Source organism: Gobio gobio, assembly GCF_949357685.1.
Source record: "Gobio gobio genome assembly, chromosome: 5".
NCBI lineage: Eukaryota > Metazoa > Chordata > Actinopteri > Cypriniformes > Gobionidae > Gobio > Gobio gobio.
This window is the reverse complement of record NC_137101.1, coordinates 47,616,375-47,626,584: the sequence shown is the minus strand read 5'-3', so window position 1 is coordinate 47,626,584 and position 10,210 is coordinate 47,616,375. Positions and strand designations below refer to the sequence as shown.

The following is a 10,210-nucleotide window of genomic DNA, read 5'->3' as shown; positions in this document are numbered from 1 at the left end:
CTGTAGGATGAAGATGAAGAGACCACCTCTGCTGTGACAGAAATCCAAAATGGCCCATAGAGGTATGATGCATATATTGCATTCCCCCTTTTTTACATAAGAGCAGAACAAAAATTCATTTGACAGAATATGGCTGGGGATTTACATGCAGATGAGGGTCCATCTTCCTCCTGCAGAATCTTAGCAGTGAAAGACATTTTCTGCAGTTGTCCTTCCTCATTTAAATATTTGGTCTGTGTTTGTATTACAGACTTTATCAACCATGTTGAATTATTTTGTCTTTCTAGTTGCCTGCCAAAGAGCTGTATAAGCTCCATCTTCAAAGGCAAATTAGAAAAAGTGACATGGAGATGGACCTTATACAGCTTCAAATGGAGGAGAAAATGCTCAACATAAAAAAAGGCCAAACTTGAAATTGAATTGCTGGAGCACCAGCTTAAGGTGGGAAACAGTATGTGAACATTAATCTAACATTTGTTGATGAATGGTATATAAAGCAATAAATACAAATGTATTTTTATTACAGGAAATAAAGAAACGATTAAAACTTGACTGTCAACTAATTTTAATTAAAGTGATTTTGGCAAATCATGTCTCGGACCACCCTGCCATCTCTTTGGTCTACTGGGTTGAGTGTGTGTTCCCCTTGGCCATCTTCATCAAGAGAAGTGGGGCGTCTCACCTCTCACTGTGGCAATGTTGTGAAGAGCAACACAAGCAGCTGTGATGTGACATGCCCTCTCTGGACTGACCCTGAGCCCACGCAGCCCTGGTGAAAAAAAAAGTATACTTTATTGTATTTCAAGTGTATTCTCTTTTTCAATAGTATATTGTAAATATGCTAACAAAAATTGTACCATCTTTAAATATATAAAAAGTATATTAGCATCATATTTTCACAATGTAACTTTTAATGCACTTTAAAATAATTGTATTTTAGTATATTTTAGAAAAATATATTTTAGAAAAATATACTTAAAATGAAAGTTCTGTGTACTTTTTAAAAGTGTACTTATTTGAACATTACTTAAATATATTTTTTAGTATATTTTAAACTGTGCTCAAATTTGTCATAGTAACAATGCACTTAAAGCACATTTAAAAAATACATATTAAATATCCTTAATTTGTAGTATTTAAAGTTAAATTTGAGTAATGTTTAAGATTATTTATTCATGCTTAAGGTGAAGACTTGCTGATAGATATATATATATATATATATATAAAATGTTTTTTACTGAAGTTAAAGAAATTATTAACTGAAAGTTTTTAGTTTGGTGGGAGCAACACAACAGATTCACCAAGACAACAAATTTAGTAAAAAAATATATTTATTATAATCTCTAATTCAATAGAAAAAGTAGATGCCCATGCACGCACACACTCGGGCTTTTAAAACTATTCATCAAGGTAAAACTGGACATCAGACAAACACGTTCAAGTCCACTGGAAGTCCATAGGTGCACAGTCCATAAGCAGTCCCTCGGCTCTCGCGCAAGTCCGTCTCACGCCAGGCAGTGACGTATACGCAGCAGGCCACCTGTCAATCACCACACGCACCAGCACAACACTCACACAACAAAAAGAAAATGATACTCGGTTACTTAACGTAACCTCGGTTCTCTCTAGAAGAGGGAACGAGTATTGCGTAAGTTCCTTACGCTACGGGAAAGTATTCTTTCTTCGAGATTTCTGAAAAACCCAAAATTATCCTTAATTTTGTAACATTGTCAACGCAGTGCGGCAGCCTGGCAGACCATAGCAGGCTATTCCAGCGTGCTATTGGCTGCTCTGCTGGCAACTGCAGCAGCCTATCGGTGAGTCCGCGTGACGTGGCGACCAATGAGGGCGCTTCGCGCCCACCTGGCTTCATTTGCCTACAGGTGGGGCGTGGCCACGTGTATATAAGCAGGGCTCACGGGCTGCATATTCGGTTTTCGTAGTTCTGAAGCATAAAAGCCCGCGGGGCGCACGGCAAGGAACGCAATACTCGTTCCCTCTTCTAGAGAGAACCGAGGTTACGTTAAGTAACCGAGTATCGTTCTCTTACGAGAGGTTCTCTCGTATTGCGTAAGTTCCTTACGCTACGGGAACATATTGTCAACGCCGTGCGCGCCTCGCATACAGCATATGTATCCCAGGGAACCGGGGACCATAACACTGCTCGGGCAGGGTGGCCGGTAAGGAAAACGGGCCACCACATATACAGACACTTCATTCGAACTGACGGGTGGTTACGACGGGTGGTTACAACACCCTGTCCCATGAATGAGGGAACGGCACCTGCCGGTCTCCTTCAAATTCACCACACCTTGTCTCCTGAATGAGGGAGCGGCAACGCCGGTCGCCTTCAAGTTCACAATATCTTGTTATATGAGTGAGGTAACGGCACCGCCGGTCACCTTCAAACTCACAACAGCTCGTCTCGTAAATGAGGGAACGGCACCGCCGGTCTCCTTCAAATTCACAATGAGCCTAGTACCGAACTTACTACCAGTATGTGAGCTATGTCTGCGCAGAACCACTGGGCAGAACCAACAGCCCTATTGAACTGATAACACTTTCGCCTGTAAGGCAGGAACTTCCAGATTGTAAAATCTCACGAACGTAGACGGGGAGGCCCAGCCTGCCGCCATACAGATATCGTGGATGGAAATCCCTCTGGCCCAAGCCCACGAAGAGGCCATGCCTCTGGTGGAGTGTGCTCTGACACCTAGCGGGCACTGCAGGTGTTTGGAAGCGTATGCAGCTGCAATCGCGTCCACTATCCACCTGGACAGGGTCTGTTTCGAGGAGGCGAGACCTTTAGTGCGCCCACCAAACGAAACAAATAGCTGCTCAGAACGCCTGAAGGCGGCGGAGCGTGTGACATAAACCCTCAATGCCCTGACAGGGCAGAGGAAATTGCCACCGTCCCCCTCGTCGGATGCTGGCAGAGCCGAGAGGGAGATAATCTGCGCCCTGAAGGGAGTGCCGATCGCTTTGGGGACATAACCATGCCTCGGTCTGAGAATGACCTTAGAGTCATTAGGACCGAACTCCATACACGTCGGGCTCACTGAGAGCGCGTGTAGATCCCCCACGCGTTTCACTGAAGCCAGAGCTATCAGAAACGCGGTTTTTAGCGAAAGGAACCTTGGTTCCACAGTCTCGAGCGGTTCAAAGGGATGAGCCTTCAGGGCCTCTAGGACCAAGGCCAGATCCCATATAGGAACCGACGGGGGCCGCGGGGGATTCATCCGTCTGGCTCCTCTGAGGAAACGGATGATGAGCTTGTTCCTTCCTAGCGTGCTACCTAGCGTCGTCTGAGCGTACGCTGCTATAGCCGCCACATACACTTTGAGCGTGGAAGGGGACCTGCCCAATTCCAAAAGCTCTTGGAGGAAGGAGAGCACCCGCTGGACCCCACATTGCTGTGGGTCCAATCCCTTGGAAACACACCACTCAGTGAACACCGACCACTTAGAACTATATAACCGCCTCGTCGAGGGGGCTCTAGAGTGTGAAATCGTGTTCATAACCCCTTCGGGCAGGTCAACGGGTATCCGTTGGTCACCCATACATGCAGAGACCATCGCTCTGGATGGGGATGCCAAACTGACCCTCCTGCTTGAGAGAGAAGGTCTGCTCTCAGCGGAACTGGCCAGGGGGGTGAGTGCGACAGCTTCACCAGCTCTGGGTACCAAATCTGGTTCTCCCAGCGCGGTGCTATAAGGAGCACCGGACGGCGCGTTTCCCTGATTTTCGCTATGACCTGGGGCAATAGGGAGATCGGCGGGAAAGCATACAGCGGGAGGCTGGGCCAAGTTTGGGACAGCGCATCCTCGCTTTTGGACAGAAACGTCGGGCAGCGGGCGTTCTCTTTTGTTGCAAAGAGGTCGAGCTCCGCTCTGCCGAACAGGCGCCATACCAGCTGGACTGTCTGGGGGTGCAGGGACCATTCTCCTGGGAGAATGAGGCCCCTGGACAGCTTGTCCGGGCCCACATTGAGGTGGCCCGGCACGTGCGCAGCTCTCAGCGAGCGCAGCGAGCTGTGTGCCCACACGAGCAGGCGTTCTGTCAGATTGCCCAGACCTCTGGACCTGACACCGCCCTGCCGGTTCACGTAGGACACCACTGTGGTGTTGTCCGACCGGACTAACACATGGTGTCCTCGTATAAGCGGGAGAAACTGCCTGAGCGCGTTCTCTACCGCTATCATCTCCAAACAGTTTATGTGTAGGAGTTTTTCCTCGCTCGACCAAAGGCCCGAGGCTGATCTGCCCTCGAAAACGGCGCCCCAACCCGTGGTGGAGGCGTCCGTCGAGATGACCTTGCGGTGTGAGATGGCTCCCATCGTCACTCCCCTCTGGTACCAGTCGGCTACTAACCAGGGCTCTAGGGCTGACACGCAGCCCTGAGTCACTCTGATCCTGAAGCCACCGGACGCCCAGGCTCTGTGAGGCACTCGGGCGTTTAACCAGCATTGCAGCGGGCGCATGCGCATTAAGCCCAGCTGGAGCACAGCCGCAGCTGAGGCCATACGTCCCAGCATCCTCTGAAAAAGCTTGAGAGGTGCGATTTTGCCCGGCCGGAAGTACGCAGCCATGCGCCGAACTTGGCGCGCGCGATGGGGTGACAGGCGGGCTGACATTGCCACAGTGTCCAGATTCAAACCCAGGAATGAGGTTGATTGCGTGGGCACTAATGAGCTCTTGGTCCAATTGACCGTGAGCCCTAGGCTGTCCAGATGGCTGAGCAGCATTGCCCTGTGGGCGAGGAGCTCGGCCTCCGACTGCGCCAGGATGAGCCAATCGTCCAGATAGTTCAATACTCGCATCCCTCGATTTCTCAGAGGAGCGAGGGCCGCGTCCATGCACTTCGTAAATGTACGGGGTGCTAGTGACAGGCCGAACGGAAGGACGGTGTATTGATAAGCCTGGCCGTCGAAGGCGAATCGTAAGAATGGCCTGTGACGCGGCGTTATCTTGATTTGAAAATATGCATCTTTCAAATCTAGGGAGATTAGCCAGTCTCTCGGGCGAATATGCGCGAGGATCTGCTTGGTCGTGAGCATTTTGAACGATCTTTTCATAAGAGCTTTGTTCAGACGCCTCAGATCCAGAATCGGTCTGAGCGACCCATCCCTTTTTGGCACGAGAAAATACCGGCTGTAAAAGCCTGACTCGCTCATAGAATGGGGAACCGGTTCTATAGCCCCTTTGCACAGCAGCGTGGCTATTTCTGCTCGAAGTAGATGTGCTACTTCCTCGCTCACTCTCGTCTCTGTACGCGCACAGAAGCGCGGAGGGCGGCGAGCGAACTGCAGAGTGTAGCCGTGCTTCACTGTTTTCAGCACCCATTCTGATACACCTGGAATGGCTTCCCACGCTCTCGCGTGCGCCACCCGGGATAGAACGGCCTCCGGGCTCGAAACGCCGCGCTTCGCGGGTTTGACGGCCTGTATAGGAGGGGCGGGCGCAGTGCATCTCCTACACACTGCATCTCTGCCGCTTCGAGCGGGGAGTGGCTTGTGTGCGGCCCTACACTCATCGCTCCGGCCACCCTGGGCGGAAAACAAATGGTGTGTGGCGCGGCGCGTGGCGCCTGAGGCATAATGTTCGCGAAAATGTGTGAGCGCGTTTGAGCGGGCACAACTCTTACGCGTGGAACATGACCGGTTAAGAGTGGCTGTGTGACAGCGCGTGTGGTGGTTAGTCGTGGACGCAAACAAGCGGACACGTGACCTAACTCTAGCACTCGAGCGGCCGGTGGCCGCTTTATGTGAGTGGGGGACACAGGGTTTATAGTGCTTGTGTGCAGGGGTGAACACAGAAAAGTGGGCACATTTACTGCATTTGAAACACATACGGCGTGAGCCGTGCAACCAGAAATAATGCAACTTTTGTGATTTCTCTGGTTCGCCGTAAAAACGGCGGTTATTGACAGGCGAGAAGGCATTTTTGCCGGCTCGTTGGCTGCGTGAAATCCATCTGCAGCAGCCACAGTGGTGGGGGCTGACAGGAAAGAGAGTTTTGACGGTAGTCCGGCCGCGGCGGGACTTAACCGTCGTTTCTTGCCTCTGGCTAGGAGGACTTTGGAGGCTCGGGCTTCAGCGCGATCCTAGGCCGGGGGCCCCGAGGTGGAGGCGGCTTACCGCGGCTGGAAGAGCGCGATCTGGGGCGGCCGCTCGGTCTTCGCTGAGACGAAGGGGGCCGCGCTGGGCGCTGCGCGGAGCTCGTTGCTGGCTGGTCACGGGGACGGCGAGCAGCGGAGCTATTGCTAGCGCCGGGGCGTCGAGGCAGGAAGAGGTTCATGGCCTGCGTCGTTTTCTGCACTTCGGAGAAACGGTCGACGATCCCCTTGACCGCTGGTCCAAAGAGCCCAGACGGGGAGAGCGGGGCATTTAGGAAGGCCGCGCGCTCTGTTTCTCGCATGTCCGCGAGCGTGAGCCAGAGGTGGCGCTCAGCTACCGTGAGGGAGGCCATAGAGCGTCCGAGGGCCTGTGCTGCGGTCTTGGTGGCGCGAAGGGAGAGATCCGTCGCGCTTCGCAAATCCGTGATTAACTCAGCGTCACAGCATTTCTCGTCCAGGTCGCGGAGGAGATTAGCTTGGAGGATTTGCAGCACGGCCATAGAGTGCAGAGCAGACGCACCTTGACCGGAGGCAGCGAAAGCGCGGCCGATCAGCGATGACGTCACTCTGCAGGCCTTAGACGGGAGGGCAGCCTTTGAGCGCCAACCAGAAGGCGGGCAAAGGTGCGCTGCGACCGCCTCTTCCACCGGAGGGATAGCGTTGTAGCCTTTCTCGGCCGCGCCGTCAACTTGTGAGAGCGTCGAAGAAGCCTGAGACGAGACCCTCGCGGAGAATGGCGCGTTCCAGGACTTTGCGAGCTCCTCGTGAAGCTCCGGCAGAAAGGGTGCAGTCCTGGAGGTGGGCGCACGGCGGCGACTGTTTAGGAAGCATCCGTCAAGTCGGTTCGGCGCTGCCACCTTGGGCGGGGCCCATTCGAGGCCTAGCTGCTCGACAGCCCGGGTGAGAAGGCGCAAGAGTTCGGCGTCCTCACCCGCTCGAGAGCGTCCGGAGCCCCGGACTGAAGAGGACGCGGAAGACCAGTCCTCGCTGTCGGAAGCCATGATGGAGCAGCTGTCGGCGCGTTCCGCGGCCGCATCCGCCTCATCCCCGGAGGCGGCAACAGAAATGGCGGCCTGGGGTGGGGGCGGGGAAGGCGAGAGTGAAGCGGGCGGGAAAGGTTCCGGCGAGCTTCTCTCGGCGAACTCCGGAATCCGCTGCGAGCGGCGCTTCTTTCTGCGCGGCGTGGCAGGGACTGGAGGGATATCATCATCGAACAGGACGAGTCGAGCCCGCAGGGTCGACATCGTCAGTTCTTCGCACTCTAGGCATCCGCCGGCGAGGAGTGCGGCGGCGGCGTGATCACGGCCCAGGCAGAGAGCGCAGATCACGTGGCGGTCCCCGGAGCTGAGCTGCGCGTGACACGAGCTGCAGGTGGAACGAGACATTTGTATCAACGCTCGGCTCTTTTTGTGAAAAAGTGTGACGCAGCGGCGACGACACTTTTGAGCGTAAAGGATATGGGCTGCCGGATAGCAGAGCAGGCACGGATGGCTGAAGGTGGCGCGATGCTGCCGGCTTCCTCAGGCGCTGTCCTCTGCTTGCTTGTCTGCGCGGTCACGGCGGCGGGTTCCAGATCCAGCGATGCGAAGGGCTTCGCTGAAGAAAAGAAAATCGAATATGCAGCCCGTGAGCCCTGCTTATATACACGTGGCCACGCCCCACCTGTAGGCAAATGAAGCCAGGTGGGCGCGAAGCGCCCTCATTGGTCGCCACGTCACGCGGGCTCACCGATAGGCTGCTGCAGTTGCCAGCAGAGCAGCCAATAGCACGCTGGAATAGCCTGCTATGGTCTGCCAGGCTGCCGCACTGCGTTGACAATGTTACAAAATTAAGGATAATTTTGGGTTTTTCAGAAATCTCGAAGAAAGAATACTTTCCCGTAGCGTAAGGAACTTACGCAATACGAGAGAACCTCTCGTAAGAGAACCGCCAGTATCTCCACAATAGAAAACAAACACAGCATAAGCACAGCACCCCACTAGAAAGCTATCAATCGTGCACTAATCAATTACAGCACTACAATCCGCAAATATAAAATAATGGTATGACTACAGTGGACAGACTGACGCTCTCTAATTTAGATGAGACCCTGGCGTGGATCTTAACTTTGGACGAGGCAAGACAGCATAACTTGGGATAGAACGTCACTCACCCATAAACTGGGAGCAGACGAATCTAACTCCCAGTCTCGTTGAACAGCGCTCCTCAAACCACAGGACCAGAACGAACGAGGCGGGGCTCGGACAGTACAGCGGAGGACAGCAGCAATCCCAGCGCAGCAGAGGATGGCAGAAATTCGGTCAGGGTATATTCTGGCAAACCGTTTGCCAATCACGTCTAGCAATCGGCAAAGCAAACTGCGGTACACACCATTCACCAACAAGAGATGGGTAACTCGCAAAGCACAATGTGCCTTCCTGTTTTCCCAGCATGATACCATAGAACGGAATTTAAAGTAAGAGGTTGAAAAGTAAGAGGCGGGGCACCAGTTAAAAAATTTCAAAGTTAAAGGTCACGCAAACCGGTGTTAATAGACACGTTTTAGTCAAATATTCATTGTTTATAGCTACATCCAGTGTTAAAGTAAAACGCAATTTGGTGTTGTAACAGCTTATCCAATATAGCCTACTATATGATTTAAGACATAAGGCGATATAAGTGGCATGACAACCAATTTACCATATAATTCTTATGTGTTATGTAATATCTATAAAATATAAAATGTCTAACTTCTTTAAGTTTACACCTCCCATTGTGTAATGTTATTGTAAAGTCAATTAACATATTTAAACCTAAAATGGTTCTCAAACTGGTGGCCATCATGGCCTTTTGACATTTTATGAACTAATCTTTAATAAATGCAGTATAATAATATCAGAGAAATAAGACTTTCAACCAAAATAATTTATTAAATCATTGCATAAAGCATTCTACTGTATTATTTAATATGTATGGTTTGTAATGTTAAAATAGTTTTGTGTCATTACATTTTTTTGTTTTGTGTCATTAACTGTGATTTATTTAATCCACATTGTGTTCGTGCTTTTCTATGTGTACTGAAAGTTATATAACAAATATCATGTATTTTTTTTTTAAATAAAGGTTTTGTATTTTCCTTGCTCAGAGTTGCTCTCAAATCTCTAAGAAGACCAGCCCAAATGTGTTGATCTACTGTTGAAAAATAAATTAACACAAAAAGCTGCAAGGTAAAATTAGATAAAACACAAACTTGGTATTGAACACGTGTTCTATAAATGTTGTTTTTAAATAGGCCTATGTAAAGACAAACTTTACGATTACATTTTTAGTAATTGCGTATAGTATATTATCTAGTAGACTACAGTGAATAAATACAGAAATTTGCAGTAGCCTACACATTGCATAGGCCTATACACAGTGTTTGGTGGTTAGCGCAGAATGTCTGCTCACATTAGTAACCTTTTATATTGTAGATGTAAAATGACATAAAAATACATTTTAAAAGTTCGTTAATTTGATAAAGAGGCTAAGTGAATATACATTTGCAATCATATGCAAACGTGTGTCGGTCAAATAATACATTTAGTCTATATAATTATTTAAAGGGGTCATAGAATGGTACATGCACTTTTACAAGTTGATTATACGGAAATGTGTGTTGGCAGTGCCTGTACACAACCATCCTATAATGATAAAAATACATCCAGTGTTTTTTTTTAATATCCTTATATATTTTCCCCTGTCTCAAATCGAGCCGTCTGATCGTGTGACGTTACACGGTGGACGCCCCCCCTACGATTGTTGATTGACAGCAGCGTTTCAACACAGACCCGCCCTGAGCGAGCAGTCATCAGTCCGCCATTGTTGATACTCTGGAGCAGAATGGCGTCTAAGCGATTGTGGTGTTGTGTTTTATTAACCTTTATATTAATCTTTGCAAATCGCTTGCACGCTTCACGATGAATGAGGCTAAAGTTTACAGGGTAAGTTACATTACAGCATGCTTTCTGTGTATGACGTTCTCAATATAATTCATAATCCCACGTTTATAATGAACAACGCGTTATGTTTGTTATTACAAACTGTACTCGGGTGATAAAGTTAACGTGGTAACACT

At 49.8% G+C, this 10,210-nt stretch overlaps 1 protein-coding gene across 3 annotated transcripts in view; it reads right to left on the bottom strand.

Annotated features, from left to right (window-relative positions):
* Window positions 1-501: 501 nt before the first annotated feature.
* LOC307126551 (NACHT, LRR and PYD domains-containing protein 12-like) overlaps window positions 502-10,210 on the bottom strand; it is a 156,921-nt gene continuing 147,212 nt past the window's right edge. For 2 of the 3 annotated variants that reach the window (XM_079817140.1, XM_079817141.1), the window contains one exon: window positions 551-769. In XM_079817140.1, the coding sequence (XP_079673266.1) occupies window positions 660-769 (110 nt within the window). In that variant the 3' untranslated portion in view covers window positions 551-659. Of the gene's footprint in view, window positions 770-10,210 lie in introns of all 3 variants that reach the window. The other variant, XM_079817139.1, reaches the window with a different exon arrangement.